A 19,528-nucleotide genomic window follows, 5' to 3' on the forward strand; every position below is an offset into this window, starting at 1 on the left:
GATCATGGAGGTTGAGCGTTCAGAAAGGAAATTCATTTTCGTATATAGGTACTTGCACGTTTTTTTTTACGTTAAGATATTATACTTACGCAGTGTTGTCAGCCATAACTGCACCTTCTTGCCTTTAGGAACTTACTCCGTGGTGGATGTCCATGACAGAGCATACACTCAGTATGTTTTTATCTTTACTATGCTCCCCTCGTCATTTGTGGTTTCAATTCACTTTTTACGATGAACGTCGCCCTCTTTGCGACCCAAATTACTCTTAGCCTAAAATGTCGTAATCGCCACTGTTTGCCAATCGAAAAGATTACTTATTCACTGGTATTAAAGCTCACTTCTGATTCATGTTGAATGCACTTGAGGTTATTACGATTCATAAAAGTACTTGTGCCAAAATTCATTTGTGAGCGAGTTGATTAAAACAGTAGGTGTATCAGTGAAGGGTATCAGACAGCTTAGTATTTGTTTAGGATGGTATTTAATTTTTGAATAATACTACTAATATAATACATACTAAGACATTTGTATAGATTCTACAGTATAAAAGGCCCCTGGCTTTGTCTGTTCTAGTGATGGCTATTAATTGGACAGATGATTCATTGGTTTATAAATGAATGGTCACTTCATTGCACTAGGTGCATAATTTAGCATCTCCATCTTTATTTGTTTATCTGTATAATAAGGTATCAAATAACTAAATAGGTAATGACAGTAGTTGTAACTCTTTTTATACATATTCACTTCTGGGATGATTTTTCTGAGATGTTTGATGAGCTTTTACTATTGAATTTATTGTCATAGACGTAGCTTTGTATTTTTTAATGATAAGTAAGTAGTTCATTCTTTACGTATTATTTTTTATCATAATCTGTAATTATAAAATCGTTGTACCCTTTCTACTCCTCTAGCGGATATTCTGTGTTTCTATTCGGCGCTAGATGGCAGCACTGGTATCTTAGAATAGGGTAGGTTTATTGGTGAGTATACAGCATAGGCTTTCTCTAGCAAAAAGTAGGATACTTACGCACAGTTTGTTTCAAATTTTCAGCGCTTTTCACTTTTCAGATTTGCAGCAATAGGGTTAAAAAATAAAAATGCTGTAATCCACTCGGAAAAATATATTCAATTTTTATAAAATCAATATCAGGCATTTTTTTAATTCGCACAATTTTGTACAATATACATTTTATTACAATTACAGTTTTCAAGCTAACAAATATCACCGAATAGTTTATCGATTCGACGAGGACGTAAAAATCGATTTTATTGAACAAAAATAAGATCTTATTGTTGAAATCAACTGTGGAATTTTAGTTAATCTTTTACTAATATTGTATTATACAACATTGTTATAGTTATTTAAAGGTTACTGATGTGTAATTGAGCTTTCTCATAAACAACAATCAGATAGCATTGAGAAAATACAAGTGACATTTTAATTAGATTTATGTATTTATATATTAAAAATGTGGAATCAGAGTAAGCATTTATATGGACAAAATTGGGCAAAACCCACTTAGTAGTGTGAAAGTACTCTTATAACTCAGTTCTTTTATTATTGTAAATAACATTTTGATTATTAAGTACTTAACACAGTTTCTTCAAAAATAAAACACGATAACATTAAGATCACATTATTTCTAATGAAACACACGTCTGTTACAAAAGGAGAGTTGTTTATGAGCCAAGTTCATCAAGAATGTTTGCTTAGTTCTGTACAATAAATAAAAGATTCCTTTTGAAACATGTTGAGGTATTGTTTCAATAAATTAATCTGCAATTTTGGACTAAAGAGTGATTCTACTTACACTAATTTAACATATAATATCTAGCTATAATATGAGATAATTATTTTTTTAATAGTATCTATACTGTACAACACTTTAAGTCTCACAACAAATACATACACGTCGGGCCTCGGCGGCACATTGTCTCTATTACACGTGTGGCTCCTATGTTACAGTGTAGTGATATGTGGTATGTACAGCGAGCGCGGGGATCACAGCAGCGGCGGCGCGTGGTGCGCGGGCGCCGCGTGCCCCCGTCACACCAGCGCGCTCGGCTTCACGTCCAGCGGGTGCTCGGGCGAGCGCCCCCCCGCGCCGCCCTCGCCCTGGCTGTTTTCCTCCGAGTCCGAGCACGAGTCCGAGCTGCCCTTCTTGCCACCGTTATGAGTCTTCACATGCTTCGCGAGGTGGTCCGACCTCATGAATCTCTTATTGCACACCGGACACGCGAACCTTTTTTCCCCCGTATGTGTTCGTAGGTGTCTTTGCAGCTCATCCGAGCGTGTGAATCGTTTACCACAGAACAACCAGTTGCAAACGAACGGTCTCTCGCCAGTGTGCCAGCGAAGATGAGCTTTCAGGTGGGATGTCTTGCCGTATACTTTTCCACAACCGGGTATATGACAGCTGTGAATATTTTTCTTTCGCAGATGCGCTCCGGCAGGGCCGAGCCTCTCCGCTTCTTGACAGTTGGGACAGTCACAGGTGGCGCGGCCAGCATATCGACGTTGTGACCTCGGAGATGGTGCTTGTGCTGGCGGTGCAGGGGACCCGGGTGCATGCAGGCCGAATGAGCCTTGTGTGGGGAGTACGGACTTGTATGCATCTTGCAGCAGGTGAGGCGCGGGTGGTAATAAATGCGCACCTCCCGATAGTGAATGTGTCAGTTGTGAGTAGTCCTGGCCGGCATAATTAGCCATCTGGCCTCCTACATCCAGCCATCCACTGTGAACATCCCACCAGGTACTGCCGACGGCACTCACGCCGCTCATCTCGGCAGCTTTGAGAGCGCCAGTGCCGCCGCCGCCACCGACATTGAATGGCCAAGACTCATAGGGGTGTCGCGAGTACATAGAGCCGAGACTTGCACTGGATTCACTTTTGCCGAGGAGTTGGTCACCCGAGGACGGGAAGTAGAGATCGTTGCCGTAGGAGGGCGCGGCCGCGCACGAGGTAGGTCCGCGGCCGTACGGCGAGCAGGCGGGCGGTTGCGAGCGCGGTGCAGCGCCGGCGCCAGGCGGCGAGTGAGCGCCCGGGCTCTTCTTCCACGGGTGGAAGCCCTTGCCCACGGCGGCGTCCGCCAGCGGAGGAGGGGATTTGCTTGACAGTTTGTTGCACTGAGCCGCCAGCATCGCCAGAGGCGTACCGCGTAAGCTCGGATGTTCCTGGAACGACAGAAAATAAATAGTTAATTATTTTGAATAAAAAAGGCAATACTTTATTCGGGTTTAATTATCGACCTGTTTTTTAACCGTGGGAATCGGTCGAAGTGTCAAATGAGATTTATAGCCTAATTTATATGTGAACTAATGCCGCGGTGTTCCGCTCGTGCCCGGAGGCTTCAGAAATAATATAAATAAATTATGAGAAGCTTTATAGGTAGTGTATTTACAATTAGGTGGCGTGGTGACAGCTCCCTGCTGCTACCGGCTGCGGGACGTCGTTATTAATAAACGCCTACACTTGTGCCTCTTTGAAAGTTAGCTTACGATATTATTTCTTAATTTCGATAGCATTGATGGAAGCTGAGGTTTGATTGAGTGAAGCCGTCAGCCTTGATTGGCGTCGCTATTTAAGCTAAATATTTGTAGTTGTAATATAAAACCTATCACATACGATTTAAATAACAAAACTTAAATAAAGGATCTACAAAATCTTAATGTTCAATTTCACAAACGGGTTACAAATAATAATCCGTTCGTTGATGTTCTTTTTGCTAAATAAAGGTGAGAGCCATAAGAGCATCCGGCCGGATATTTCACCCCAATGTGAGACACAATGGTTTGATAAAAAAACTTCCATTGTATGCAATAATATAATCCGGGGATCACGACACGGGTCGGAGGGGGTCCGAGGTGCGGGGCGCGGGGGGGTGCTCGACCACGCCCATTATATTGTGATTGGCGCAGCTGTTGCGTCGCAATGTGCGCCAACCCTTAATGTTGATTCCCGAGTTCAAGCGGTTCAAGTTCATTCGGCTTATAGTTTTATGATTCTGAAATATGTTAATGATAAAATCCGATAATCTATTTAATTATTCCTCTTCCATGCTTAAATATATCTTAGATATTCCTACTGAGCGATCTAAAAAGTTTATCAATCGTTTTCATATTTTCTTAGATATTGACAAATCGCAACAATGTGCACTTCTCTACAAAGTTCACATCTCTGTACGATTCAATCCTAATCACGAACATGAATGCAGACAGAAAGATTTATCAATAATTACACACACAATGTATTATTAATACCTACTGGCTGACGTGGGCCAGCGGCATTCTAGTAAATAGAAATAATGGGCCCGGCCCAGTGCGCTATCAAACGTCAACATCTACGGAGCTCACTTGTAAATATGGCTGCGCTCTCAATTAACTCCACGACAATTACAATTACCATAAAAAAATAATAAAACTCCGCCAAATTGCGGCGGCAAGGCACTTACGCCGTATTCACTCGCTACACATTACCTCCACGAATATTATTTGTTCTCAATTACAGAATTATGTTTGTAGATTTGATCATCAATGCTTTTACGTCCTTTCGACTTACGTGTCTATAGCACGTGTAACGATCAATTGGCTTCGTAAGTGTCGCTATACCAAAAATGACTTACAAAATTGACACCGTGGCCGAAGTTATTTCGAAACAATTTAAAGATAATAAAGGTTTTAGGCGACGAGTCGTAGAATCAATGCGAGACGCGAGGCGATGGCCGGCTGAAGTCATAATTACCCTAGGCATTATGCTCCATTTGGGCGCAGGCCGAAACAGAGTGATATCGGGTAATTGGTCGTCAACTCGGCCGCTCGGCTTCGGCCGCGAGATTGGATCAAAGCGTAGATGACGCCTCTGAGCCGACACAGCGGCGCCACACCCGCATTATACAATGTTGATGGCCTTTTCCTTGTCAAAAATGACGAAGATCTTTGTCATAAAAAAATATGAGATGAAATAAAACGAGATTACCTAATGTGAGCACAAAATTGTAGTATCACTGGATACAGGTAGTCGCAGCTGATGCTCACGGAAATATGTCTTGGGAACCTAATTAGGCTGGTGTATGGAAAGGGTGAAGCTAGAAAAAGATTTCTTTCACCACCAAAAGTTACTGTAAGAAATGTTTGGAAACCTAAATTAATCGTTTTGATTGATTAAAAGGGAGACTGGCTTTCAGAGAATGTAAAGTATGATAAACCTGGCTTTATGGGTAACTAGATCTCCACTTCTCCAGATAATTTATGCAGGTGCCTATATGTAACTCAAAATAGGTATCCTAACATAGTACTTAATTGAATGGCTCATCAATAGGTACACCTCATGATGGCAACCATTGTTAAACATGGATTATATTCAAATGGTGATGAGCTGAAAGAGATGGTTTTCATCACTAACGCAGTGAAGCGAGGCAACACATAATGTATACATAACTACCAAAGTATATAAAACAGGGCTGCTGATGCAAAGAATTGCTACTATTAAGTAGATACCCACAAGATAATTTGAAAGGAGGCCGGATGTATCAATGACTAAGCGTATCGGATTACTTAATAATGCAGCGAGCTTTTATTAGGTCAACACAACATACTGAGGTCACGCTCGCTGATATTATATCAATAAATATTTGATCATTTTTTTGCACTTTACAAATAATTATATTCTACTGAACTAACTGTAAAAAATAACATGTCTCGCTTGAAAATATAAGAGTAAAATAATTAAATTAATGTGTGAAGCAATAAATCGTGGTAACTGAAGCGAGCGTATCTCACGGAGCTCGAGATGGCGGCCGTAGCTTCGCGCAGATTGGATAATTTAAAATTATCTACCAAAATTATGATGAACCGAAATGAATATTCAAGCGAAACGCTTAGCTCTCGACGTGTTATTAAGATGATCGTGAAGTCGTTACTGACAAAATTGTATTTCATAAAATTCATAACTATACTTATGAGCTAATATTTTTCGACAACACGTTATTGAAAATAATGAGTCTAATCTTTATTCGGCCGACGATCATTCTGTACATGATAATAATATTGATTGGTTATTTAAATATGTTGATATTAAAATTTAAAGTACCTATAGTCTGTTTTTTAATCTCGTAGACTAAATTGACACTTGCAAAATGTCAAACTTTCTAATAATTTTGCTAGCTCTGTGGTGCAGTGTTGTACTTACGATACCGGTTCGTTGAATCGTAACTTTTTACAATAAGTCATCCTGAAATAATGGGCTTATCCTTGTTGATTACGCATGGCTTTGCGTGGTCAGATATCCCTGGCAGTTTGTAGCACGTCGTAGAGCCATGTGTACGTACGTGAATTTTAAATATAAAACTTTGAATGAATATTAAATTCGTCTATTATAGATAAAAAGTTACGATTCAACGAACCGGTATCGTAAGTACAACACTGCACCATAGAGCTAGCAAAATTATTAGAAAGTTTGACATTTTGCAAGTGTCAATTTAGTCTACGAGATTAAAAAACAGACTATAGATAGAAAACAAAATCTGTATGGTAATATCTTAAGACGTATTTTAATGAAATTAATATGTACGAGTAAGTGACTGTAAAATATGATCTAATGAGATTATAATGGTGGGTGATATCTCATAAAGTTGAAAAATAGGTAGACAGATACTTTACGCGTGTAAATTCGATATTATAAAAGTTTTTGCGATGCATATATTATTGTATCTTATTACGACATCAAAGTTTAAAGCGACCCACTTCTGTGGCAATTGATGTGATTTCGGTCGATAAGCCGAGACCAAATTGCCAATGGGTAATTGCACAATTAGGGAATTATCGAGTTAATTCCGGGTGAAACCGTACGCCGTCGCCGACCGCGCCGACTCGACCCCACTGCTCCCCCTCAATTCTAATGCAAACTGCAAGCAACTAATTTGGGATCTACAATTTATGACATATTGTTGGCTTTAATGTCGCAACGGAATTGACTCAAATCCATTTGATGCAAATGGATTCACTCGTGTATACTTACTCACTCACTAACTACATTGTGACATCGTTTTATGACCTAGCGTAAGCTAAGTATGTCTTACAATTTCCGTGTTTTGAAATTCTGATAACTACGCAACGTAAAGTAGCCTATTGCAAAATGAAAGTGGAATGAAAGTTGTTATACAAAAGAGCTGAACAATATCTAAGCGAGCTTGTTAAGTATGAATAATCGCTCGTCGTTCATCGACTCTATCCAATTAATGAAGCGAGGATATGACATCAAATTACAAAATAATTTGCCAAGTCGCCCAGTCTCGGGGCTAATTATGCTACTAACGTTTGCAGCCGTTAAAGGGTTCAGGGTGCTATTTGTCATTTGACACTTACGAGGGGAAATATCGATTGCCGCTTCCTATAATGCTACACTTTTAGCTGGAAGCGCGCGCATGACTTTAATGCGTAGTCAAGTGTAGGCCAAACGACTCCCGATGTCGTAAAAATAAGTTGTATGAATTAAGTAAAAGATAATGACTTCGGAACATTATTTCTACATTAAGGTTCGTCTTGCACGCGAACGGTCTCGTTGATGTGTGAAACTCTCACTGGCAGGTTAATTACAGTTAATTAGATCACTTTTGTATCTTGTATCGCTGTTGTGCCAGGATTTTCTTGCATTCATTAAAGTTTTTGTGTTATGTTCGTTAATAATAAATTATTTCGTGGAAACTGTTGGTTTGGATAATAAATCTGAATTAGTAACAATTGTACGCTCGTGAAATTCTTACGAACATTTCACATTTCGTGATTTAAAAACAATAATTAGTTACCAATACGATAAAGTAAGATTGATGATGACTTGCACCTAATCGGAAAATATTTAATAACCATATTCCTCGCGTAATGTTTACTAGCTATTTATTACATGATAATGACAGTTGTTACAAGTAAGTAATAATACGTTATAGTGCGAATAATCTTCAAGTACCGGTGGATTGACAACTTTATGACAACATTATAGCGTTTACGTTCATGAAGATTACCTTGCCTACTTTGAATTTTGGTGTAAATATCATCATTACCAAAAATAACTATGAACGCATAATCACCCAAAAATGTTATATAACCCAAAAATGTCCGTGTAATAAGGGTTGTTTATATTTAACGTTAGGTCGCTAAAGACGGTGAGCGAAGGCGTGAAACCGCGCTAGTTAACAGAGGTCATTAGGCAAGCCACATGGCAGATCGCTCAAATCGAGCCGAAACAAATTATTTATTTAAATGGAAATTACAGTTTGTGAGGTGCCGGACGCTTTGACGCGCATGTGCGTACGCGGACGCCATATGTGGCCGACTACGGGTTTTTGTTCCGATTTCAAATTGTCATGGTCTATTGATTCATGCCGACTTTTTGTGGCCAACTATATTTTTGATATATGCTTTTCGAATCATGTTACGTGCATATTTATGGGTTCATAAACCTATCTAGTGATGGAAAAAAGGAAAATGATGTAATTTATCGATAGTTTTAAGGTTAACTTTTTGTGCTGATGATTATTTTCCATGCATTGTTCAAACTGTTGCGTAGTTGATGTTGCATAAACAACAAAATAAAACACTTTTATGCAAACATATTCAAATATTGTGTAGCTACCAAGACTTTAATCTAGCCTTAATATTGAGTAGCAGAACCGATCAGCTATCCGAAAATGTTTTTCAGTTAGCAGATTCTTTTCAGGAAAATTTTAGGCCCACTGTTACTGATAACCTAACAGTTAACTATCATAAACCTCAGCGATGTAATAGCGATTTATTAATATTCACAGGCAACGCCTAAGCTGTAATATGCGCGTTTAAATTTGATAAGTCGTTGAAATTGTGTGGTAATGTGTCGGACACGGGCGAGCGGCGCCCCGTATCTGTCCGACTCGGAACATTAGCCCCGGGGCCGCTTAGCCCGGACAAACGCCGACCGAACTCGGGTTATGAATATCTAGACGTAGTTATGAATATGTTTCACGTGAATTGTGTGTGAGCGGGCTGGCGATGTCGCGAGTTCAGTGTTAGTTTTCCGGAGTGGAACTTGATCTTGTAGCCAATGAAGTAGTATTTTTTATAAAATCAGCTTATGTGAATTGTTAATTCTAAAAACTTTCCGAAAAATTTCCCGTTCGAGAAGATTTTTTTTTTATATCCAAGGTGTTTTTGTTAGACACATTTCTCTCTTCCACGTCAAAACACGTCTGTAAAAATTACCTACTAATATTTTGCGTGTTGGAATTTGCTCCAAAATGTTGTACTGTCGGTCGACCTTCACCGCCTGGGACAAGATAATAGGTGCACCAATTTTCGAAACCAGTTCCCGAGTGATAAAAAACTGAGACGAACGAATGGATACAAGGGACCCCCTTCTCCGAAGCTTTGTTCTGTCCCATTGTAATTGTGTTCAAAAGCGTCGCGGGAAAATATTATGTACATATTTATATTAATAATGCGAGCTAGGTATGCCCGTTTCTATGTATATAAATATTTATAGGCTTGAGAAAACTTGCTTGGGTAACTTTAGCTTTCAATGGAGTGGGTAATAAAGGTAAAGCAGTACCATTACAGCTTACAAAGCTATTTACTATCAATAAAAATAGAAACACCTACCAGTTTGAAATCAAACTGATCGAAATACATTTTGACAGGAAGATATTTGCTGAAAAACTGATGATGAATTTCAGCAAACACTGGGGTCCGGTCGGCTTCCAATCTAACCGGATGTTTTTCTATTTTCCTAATAGGCAATGAACATTTTCCCGGAACTCGATTCGCACTACATTTAAACACTTCAAGCCATTAAGCTAGACTCCACATCATGCACACTCAAGGTCACGGTGGTACTGCGAATGTGTTCACGTTGCGTGCTGCGCTCGACATCGCCGTCGGCGCGAGTCCCACTCAGACAGTTCTAAGAAAAAGTCGTTAAACTCACGTATTTTTGGTAGCAGCTTAATGCCAGTAATTTCCAATGAAATTATTATAATTAGCTCCATTTATACGATAGTAACAAACAAATAAAACGGCTGGAACAACGCGCCGTAGGGCACGCAACTCGCTTTTCCATTAGTTATGAGACGAGCCGCACAGATTTCAACCACTATTTTACATTAAATTGAGGTTTAGTGCTCGCTGCAAATTGAACTTGACGTTTCCTTGACTTATTGAACTAGAATTCTAAGTTTTCTTTCATAAAGCTTTCAGCTGCACTCAAACCCTGAAATCATTCATACAACACATTTCATTATAAAAGTTCGTTGCCTATACAAAAGAGGTAAGATATAGGTAAGTATCTACCTACATAGTTACTGGTCACATGATGTGAAATAGTCTTATGTGAAGTGAACACAGCTCATTATAATCGCGTGTCTTTGCGGCATGTAATTAGCTAACCAACAATTGTTTTGGAGCCTATAAACATGTGACATTCAATAAAACCGCAGTGACACATGTCGATGCGACTCTAAACATAATACGTTGACATTTCGTCCCTGATAATATAATAGTACAGAACTCTTTCAAAGATACGTAATTTCCTTCAACTTCTGTTTCGTATTTTTTCAACATTTAACTAATTGAACCGCATAGGATATTAATTGCTGAGAAAATTACCGGCGCAGGCCCCCGGGGCCTAAACCACAAAGAGTCGACGCACGACGCAACGGCATAGAGCAGTCGACTCATAAAAACGAACAATTATGCATTCAACTCTTTGTTTTACTACAATTACCTAAGGCCAACGTTTCTACCATATTTTCTTCTTAGTAAATGGGGCAATTTGATTACCTATGTATAGATAATTAAGTATATGTCTATATTACTAACTACAAAAAGCAGCATAGATAGAAACAATATGTAGCAGTTTTATTCCAGTTCATAATTTCAATCGTGATACATTGTAATGATTTGTAATGCAGCTTTACTGATTACAATGTCAGCAGTTTTCATCACTTCTATGTAGTTCCAATGTTTTGATTTAATTAGCGATTGCTTTTCTGTTCTTACACGTGCGTAGGCGCACAACCAGTTTTCAGATACGAGGGCGCAGAAATGTGCCGCGATAACCCTGCAACGTAGAAGTTAAACTATGCTAAAATACCGTTCAACATTAATACAGGCACCGATGTTTTCAATCATAATCGTGAACCGCACTAGTAAAGTCCATTACTTACTTATAACAATAGCAACAATTAGATAATAAAACAAAAGACTATAATTTTGCGTCACGAAAAGTGGTGGTGGTGAACAATCGCGGGTGTATAGCAACAATTACGAGGCGTTGAGAGGTTCGTCGTCACGTACCGGGCGGCGAAAGAACAAAGCGTTGTACGCGTATCTACTAAACAATTGAACGGCCACAAAAAGTCCCATAATTCAATTTGCATCCCGCTAGATAGTAATAGTCGGCAAGAGCTGGGTACGGTTAGTGCCGCGGGCGGCGCGGGCGCAGCACCGCTTGCAACGCTGAGAACACGGCTTTCGCCGCTTTTCAACACTTCGACGAATCGATTAGATTGACGTGTTTCTTTTACTGATTTTACCTATTACTGGTGTAATTTACGACGGATTTTTACTTTTTGCACGCTGCGTGCTGAGCTGTTGCAGGCGTTGCGTTGATACCTGCTTAGTTATTATATCGATAGGTGTGGAAATGAGATTGTGAGAATGGATTAGTTTCTTCACGCGTTTGAAAGCCAGATTAAAATTGTTTGAGTAAACGATTTGGTAAGAGAACCACTTCGAATGTTGTCGAGTCTTGCTCGACTTGAGCCCGACTGGTAAGAGAATGGTTTTCCATAATAGTCAAGCAACCTTGTAACAACAAACGATATCTTAACAACTGTTACACATCTTGTAAGTTGTAGTTGTATGGTAATAAAACAACGTTACGTGGTGGTATCGGTGCCGTGCGTGTCGACAGGCGCGAGGCGCGAGGCGTCCAGCACGAGGTGACTCGCGCATTATTATGATAATGCAGGCGGAGCAGATGCTATCGGCCGCTATCCGCTCTCGTAACACAATTGAATTAGCATAGCGGACCGCAGCGGGCGGGCCCGCCACGCGACCACCAATGCACCTCATCATCGATTCTAATTCGAGACTTATCGAAAGGCGACTATGATATCTGCAATTTCATCGTTTTAATCTAGTTACTCGCTTAATCGTTTCAAAGATTCGTTCCCATAATAATGTAAGCAACACTTTGAGCATCAGATATTGTAAGAAAGTGGCACGCTTATCATTTTAACAAGTTTTAAAAGTTAACTGACGGGAACGAGGTAATGTGGTGTGGGGCCTGCAACTTATGAGTTTGACTTTTGAATCAGTTGATCGATGGTTTGGCTGAATAATACAAGCTTTAACTATGTAATTTCTGTGAATACTTTCTTTTTGTGACAGAGAATAACACTATGAATCAGGAAAGCGTGAAGCGTCGAGAACCATACACAAAGCCAGCCAAGACGTGAAATGTCAGTATACCCGAATGCATCAGTCAATACAGAACCAAAACAGCATAATGCCGAAGCACTTGGTGAACTAGTGTATTCAGATGGTTTTCGTGTCGTAGGTAAATTGTGCTAAACGTTTCCACACGTCCGTTGGGCAGTTGCGGCGTGTTGTTATGAATGAACAGCACCTGAATGGACTCGCCACAGACCGCAACGCTCCGCTTGTCAGACGAGACCACTCCATCTACTTTAAATAATTGCTGTGGCGCCATAGATGAACAAATAGACTAGAGTGGTAGGCGGTTGAGGCATTTGTAATCACTTTTTATGTCCATCTATGTAATAACAATATGATGAGTAATACTAAAGTGTTGGTACATGACAAACTAATCGAAAGAGAAACCCTGCCACAACATAAAAATTATTTTACACAAGGCATAGCCAACACCAGTTTTCCCGTAACACGAAAGGGAAAACAATGATTTACTAAGACCAGTCTTCTAAAATTTACAAAAGATCAACAATGTGATTGCATTAGGGCCATCAAAGTCAGGCGCAGTTTAAACTAGAGAGCCCGTCGAGTATTCATGGAGGAGAAGAGCTCGTGATGTATGACCCTTAGGGAGCTAATGGCCTTGCGACCCTCTGCAAAGTGGGGTAAAAAGGAAACGAGGCAGATAGAAGTCATGGGTTTTGGTAAGGTGAAGTTAATGGTACTCTAAAGTACATATTAATAGGAAGTAATGAATTCCATTTCAATGGACTGTTATAGTTTTGGATTACACTTTCCGAAAATCAAGGATTAAAAAACTATAATATACATAAGTATCTATAATTATAGAGAAAACTGTGCTATAAAATCTACCAGCCTTGTACAATGCAACATCAAATTCAAAATCCCCCATTAAAAAGTAAGAGCGCGTCCCCTTAGAATAGACAACCGGATTCATAGCATAACAGTTTGCAGCCACGAGTGCGTTTAATGGCCACTACAACATAAGGAGCGTTTGTTTGACTCCTACAAATTGCAACCGGAAAATTTACACTTAAAAACCGGATGCTTCATAGTAAATAGTCGCAATTTCCGATATATCTTCTAATGTATGGGATGTGCGCTGGTTTTACGGTAATTGAATAGGTAATTGTAAATTTATGGCTGTAGCCTTGCCAATGTGGGTGATGAATCATTTGATTGTTCCATAATGCATGCAGATATGGATAATGAGAACGGGTTGTGTTTTCAATCAAATAGGTACCGAGCCTTTCTATTTTGATAGACGTGGTAGTGACAGCGGTGTTAGAAAACAAATTGAAAATTGATCCGATCACAAAACATAAGTGACACCATTAGAAGTGATAGTCACTACACCCCATAAATAATCCGTTATGGTGATAAGAGATTCGGCGGTCGCATGAATGGTATCGGTGTGGAGTGCCGTGGAGAGACGCGGCGGGGGGCGCTCGGCGGGGCGCAGGCCGCCTGCCCAGCTTCTTTGTACCTCACATAAGTGTTAAATTAATTGTTGCCCACACACCAACACCCTTTCAACTAAACCACGGCTTTATACGACCAAATAATCAATATTGATTTATTTAAAGCCAACAAATGGCCACTAATGTTAACGTGACTTAACACGCATTAGTCTAATACCTCAACACATTCAAGTTGACAGTAGAACAATGAGGACGCCGCTTCTGATTTTTTTATTCGGTAGAAGGCATTAATTAGTGGTGCATCTTCGAAAATAACCTTCTCCGTTGTCGAGGCATCATATATTGACAGGGCGCGCGATGACGGCGCTGACGGGCGGCGCCTCTGGGCCCGTGACTTGCAGCTTGCCTTCATTACGCGCCTCTAGCCGCCTCCGAGCCGCCCGGCACCACTCCGCACACTAACAAGCCGGGCTAATGCAATGAGTTGCTAAATCTCAACCCATCATCGAGTTCAACCCATTTTTTTACTATTCAATAATCGTCTCTACGTCATATCTGTAAGGATCAGAATGTCTCAGCAAATGTAAGGGCCATATCCAGGAGCTGTCTGGAGCGATTTTGATGACATTAATGACTCCCAAATCGGACCGATACTCTTAAGTCTCGAGGGTTCGATGCGACTATATTAGTTTCCTTTGGCCGTTGGGAGCGGCGGAGACCACTATTAACTGAGGGCGGTAACAACAAAGAGCTACAAAAGAGACCCTTTGAGAGCAATCACGGAGGGTGATTGAGGCGGCGACCTGTGAGATGCAACGAATCTGTGGACCGATAGTTTGTTTAGCGATGATTGGATGACTGATTGTTATAGCGTTATCATACAACATCAAAATGTAAATAGCCTTTATAAAAACTAAGTAAACAATGCAAATACATATGGTGCAATTGAAAGGGAAATATTTAAAGTATTACGCAAATATTGCGATAACATCTGACATGGTAACGTCCACATTTTTATATAGTTACAATGCGAACGTAAAATTGTTTCCTGGGCCGTTTGTGTGATTAGTACGAAGAACTTGTCCGTTTCTTATGAACTGAGTTTTTTCATTACACATCGTTAAGTTCGCGTCTATTGTTTAATTGCTTGCGATTTTTTATTGTGGCAGTTAGTATGAATAGTGGGATCGAACCTTTACTGCCGGTCATTAGTGTTCTGGTGGCGTCGTGTTGTCCGCATCCGAGGGTCCTCGAATATTCACTCATCATATATATAGGCTATATACCTAGGGCATGGCTGCTAGCTATATTTGCTCGTACGCAGCCATTCGTCTCCTTAACGACTTCTCACATTTGTTCTGCCAACTCGTTATGTTCAAAACAAATACTTAATAATGACACGTTAACCTTCTAGAACTAGTTTGTTGCTTTGCTTAGATACTAATGTAGGTGCCTGTAGAATAAAGCATATAATTGTATAATTATGTTCCAAATATTTTCTGCGTTATCTGAACCCTAGGACATTCAGTGATTTTTTGTGGAGATTGTCAAAACCAATCAAGCAATCGTGAAAGTCATCACCTACTTATTACAAAATATTCAACGAGATGAATTGCTCCTTGAGTGTTCAATAAATGGGTAATTTGCATTACATATAAGTTGAAATAAACTTTTTAATTGCATATTATAAAGTAATGAACTTTAAGTATACGTAATTATTTCCTTTAGGCCAACTTTTACTACGATCCGTGGAATACACCAGCTGACTTATCCTTTTTCATCGTTTACTTAGGAATAAACATGAAAAATTACAAAAATATGCACAACACTTTATGTGTAAAAGAAATATGCACATAATTTAAACTTATAAGAAATATTTCACTGCACACTCAACAAATTGATCAGTTTGCATGCACTGTTCAATGTCCGTAACATAAGTCTGGTTACACACTGTATGTATGTAAATTGATATAAATAAATTAATATTTAAAAAAGTCAGCTACCAGGTAAACATAAGACTAGCATGTTATATGAACAATAAAAATGCATTTTTCGCTCAACCGTGTTCGGGACAGGTTGCCGATAAATAAATACTTTATAATTAGTGATGTATAACAACCGTTTACGAGCGCTTGACAGTTCCATAGACAACGCTATCGGCTGTCAGTTTTTAATGTCATTGGGCGGAATTTACTTGGCAGCCATTAAACTGTAGAGTGACATGAACGAGTTGACTGTTGAGGTCGTGGGTTGAGTTGCGATGCATAGGAATGTTTTCGTTAATTATTTCTGTATGAAATGTAGTTTTCTTTGCTTAGATTTGGATCACAAGGAGGAGTTTGGAATCACATTTTCGGATGGACAGAAAACAAAAGCTCAATGTATGTTAAGCCTATTATCCAAAAGCCACAATTGAAACGATGGAAAATTTTCAAATCTAAAACATGTTTTGATTTTCCTGTCTTTGTTCATAAAACTAAGTAGATACCTATTCATGCTTACACAGACCAAACAACCCTGAACAGGATAGCGTCCCGTCACCACACAAAAGAGCAATAAGATCAGCTACAACCAAATATCGAGAAAGCCTGAGACCCAAGTGATACTTAAACGCAACAATTATCCACTAACGGTACAAAATTATCGTCTAACTAGTATTAAAAGGTATTTTGCGGTTGCGGCAGGAAACTGCAGTTGCGTTGCGTTGCGTTGCGGTTGCACCGTTTTTGTTGAATATGTGGATGGTGTATTAATAAGCCTCTACGGCACAAACTGAATAATTGAAGGCCGATCTAGTTGTCCTGCGGTGTTTTTACAGGTTAAATGCGGCTTGTAACGCTTTTGCTTAATTGCGGGGAGTGGCCCACTGAAAAATGGTCCGTTTTTTGTTATGTTTCTGCTTAGTGTGTCAGTTTTTTGCTAGTAATTGTTTATGGGCTAAGATCGTGTTTGCAAGTTTTCTAGTTGCCTCTTATGTTCCATGGGCACCTAGGTATGTGATGACAAAATTTTCAGATTGTAATATCTTAATTAATATTATGTTGTATTGTATGGGATCACACAAATAAAAATTTATTCATAATAAATCCTAATCACAAATTAACGAGACATCAAAGAGCTCCAATTTGAAGACAAGAACTGAACCAAAACTGAACAAGGCACACAATGTGCGACAAAACAATTAGACGTGCGACTATAAATCGTTGAAACACGCTCACTGACAGATTTGCACTTCATTAGTGATTTTTTTTAACCCTGTCGGCGCAGACGCGCGACTAACATTGTTAAATTTGTCGCCGGCATCGCACCGCGTTGACGGATGCCAACGTAAATAACTTAACGAGAAAGCTTTTCAGACGTTTATAAGACGTTTCTGATACGATTAGTGGGATAAGGGGGCCTTGAATACTGTCACGTTGTTTTATAAGTGAAATAAATGATGTTTTCATCAAGCGGGACACGTTGACAATTTAATGTTGATTAAGAACAGGACTACCAATCGTTTGGTAAGAGAAACAAACACATAAGTACAAAGACTTACTTATCTTATAATAAAGGGAAAGTCTATACCCTACGGCAGAATCAAACTTTCCACTAATTTAACAAAATGGATCAATTAACGGACAAAACAATAGAAAATCTTCAAAATCTAAACGAAAAGCTCAATCCAAAACAACATAAAAATATCAATGTCACAGATAAAGATAAGCCAGAGTCCCAAGCCACAGAGTATCAATCTAAAACCGTCACATTCACGTGACGACTGTTTAATGCTCGGTCGGAATGTCCCCAGTCGTGTGCGCACTAAATATTATTTCCCCGACAGCTTCATTTAAATACCTTTTGTCAATGAACGGGTTAACACGACGAGTTGGTGCTATAAAAAAGAATTATGGCGGGCCCCGTCGCTACCGATGCGGCTTATTTTTTAAAATAATTGGTTCATGCGACAAGTATTTTAATTAGAATTACTGATGCATGTGTTGTTCTATCATTAGGATGGTTATTTTTGGTAGTATTTTAGATGACAGATGTTTTGTTTAAGACAATGCCATCATTTAATTAGTTAGAAAGGTAAACCTTTCTTCATCTCTAAATTGACAACCAGTTTTGTTTTTATTGACATAGGTTTCAAGCACCCACTCAAAAACTAACCCAAATCTTGCAAAAAAATGCGTCTCAACAAAAACTACTTACATTTACAAATTCTAACCGTAAGTGGCTTCATCCCAAAGTTAAAGTGTTTAATCCTAAGCAAACCGTGACACAAAGGACCGTTGCTATCAAAAGTGACGGATCTCAAAACGCATTATAGTGGCCCGTATTATAGGACCGCCATTTTGGTTTGTCAGCGATATCCGACAGTATTACTTCTGCGACAATGTATTGGATTTGCGACTTCACGTTCGTCTCATGGTACGATGACAAAGCTGAGTACCTTAATCCCCATAACAGCCATTTAGGAGCATTACAAATAAAAGTTTGTCGGCCGTCGATTCGGTTGAATGCCACAATGGCCATTGAAGGGGCTTCACGCTGCGCGCCGTGAATGGGCCAGCGCCAAAAAAATCTATTAGACACGTATAATGGTTCCGATGTATGGGATTGAAGTGCGGATGAGATGAAAGTTCTTGATTTGTTGTGTGAAGTGGGTGATGGTGGCCACGGCTGGTAGTGCGTAAAGTCTTTGGGGTTTTAGGATTTCAGGCCTGAGTAGGTACCTATCATTAGAGAAGCATGTTTATGTTCTTTGCTGTGTGGACTTCGGTATGAGATATAAATGTGTTCTATTTGCCTAAATAAATAGGTAGATAATGTCGATTGCAGATGACATTGTCACTTTGTCAGTACCTATGCCTAGCAAAAACACCCTTGCTTCTTTGCAAATACTCCTGGCATGTAGGTACCAGCCGGCTTTGTCAGCCGGAGGAAAAATGAAAAAAAAAAACACAAAAAGCATCAACAGCTTTAATCGATTGCATGATAGTGAATGTAGATAGAATTTCAAGAAATTGACACTGAATCATATTTCTTAGAAGATATTACCTACTAACGGCTATAAAAACTTACACGATTTTCGACCCACGTACTTATTGAATAACAGATACATATCATGATTACCTATAATAAGACATACCTACCTATTGTTCAGTATTAAAATTACTAAATAATTTTGTGAAAGAATGTCCGATCTTTGCTCAGAACAATATGCATTGTTCTCTGTTACAAAAGCTCAATAAACGGTTTGATTGAATTTGTTTGTACGTTTGGGGAGTGTGTTCTCGTTGACAAATGTTTAGGAAGATGGATGGAAGAGGAAACAATGGGGATTCTACTCGGAAGCTATTGTCTGATTCGATTGGTCTGATTGAACACCCTTTGACAATCGAGGTAACGTCGAGCGCAATTCTTCATTTTTTATTTGAATGGCAGATATTCCGTAAATGCGAGGTAGATATAAAATGCGTGGTTGATGTTGGAATGATAATGTTTTATCTACATACAATAAAATAAACAATTAATGTACACACGTCGATATGTATCACGTAAACACGAACATTTATCATTTTCATGGTGTTTATTTTACGCCTACGTCCTGTAGGTTTGCATTGGTTAAATAAGTTAGTAG

General features: G+C 39.2%; 1 protein-coding gene across 5 annotated transcripts in view; it reads right to left on the reverse strand.

The window, feature by feature from the left end:
* Positions 1-1,106: 1,106 nt before the first annotated feature.
* LOC110375699 (transcription factor Sp9) overlaps positions 1,107-19,528 on the reverse strand; it is a 66,738-nt gene continuing 48,316 nt past the window's right edge. For all 5 annotated transcript variants that reach the window (XM_021333938.3, XM_021333935.3, XM_021333936.3 and 2 more), the window contains one exon: positions 1,107-3,175. In XM_021333938.3, coding sequence (XP_021189613.1) covers positions 2,048-3,175 — 1,128 coding nt within the window. In that variant the 3' untranslated portion in view covers positions 1,107-2,047. The remainder of the gene's footprint in view (positions 3,176-19,528) is intronic.

The sequence above is a fragment of the Helicoverpa armigera genome, chromosome 9 (genome assembly GCF_030705265.1).
Source record: "Helicoverpa armigera isolate CAAS_96S chromosome 9, ASM3070526v1, whole genome shotgun sequence".
Taxonomy (NCBI): domain Eukaryota; kingdom Metazoa; phylum Arthropoda; class Insecta; order Lepidoptera; family Noctuidae; genus Helicoverpa; species Helicoverpa armigera.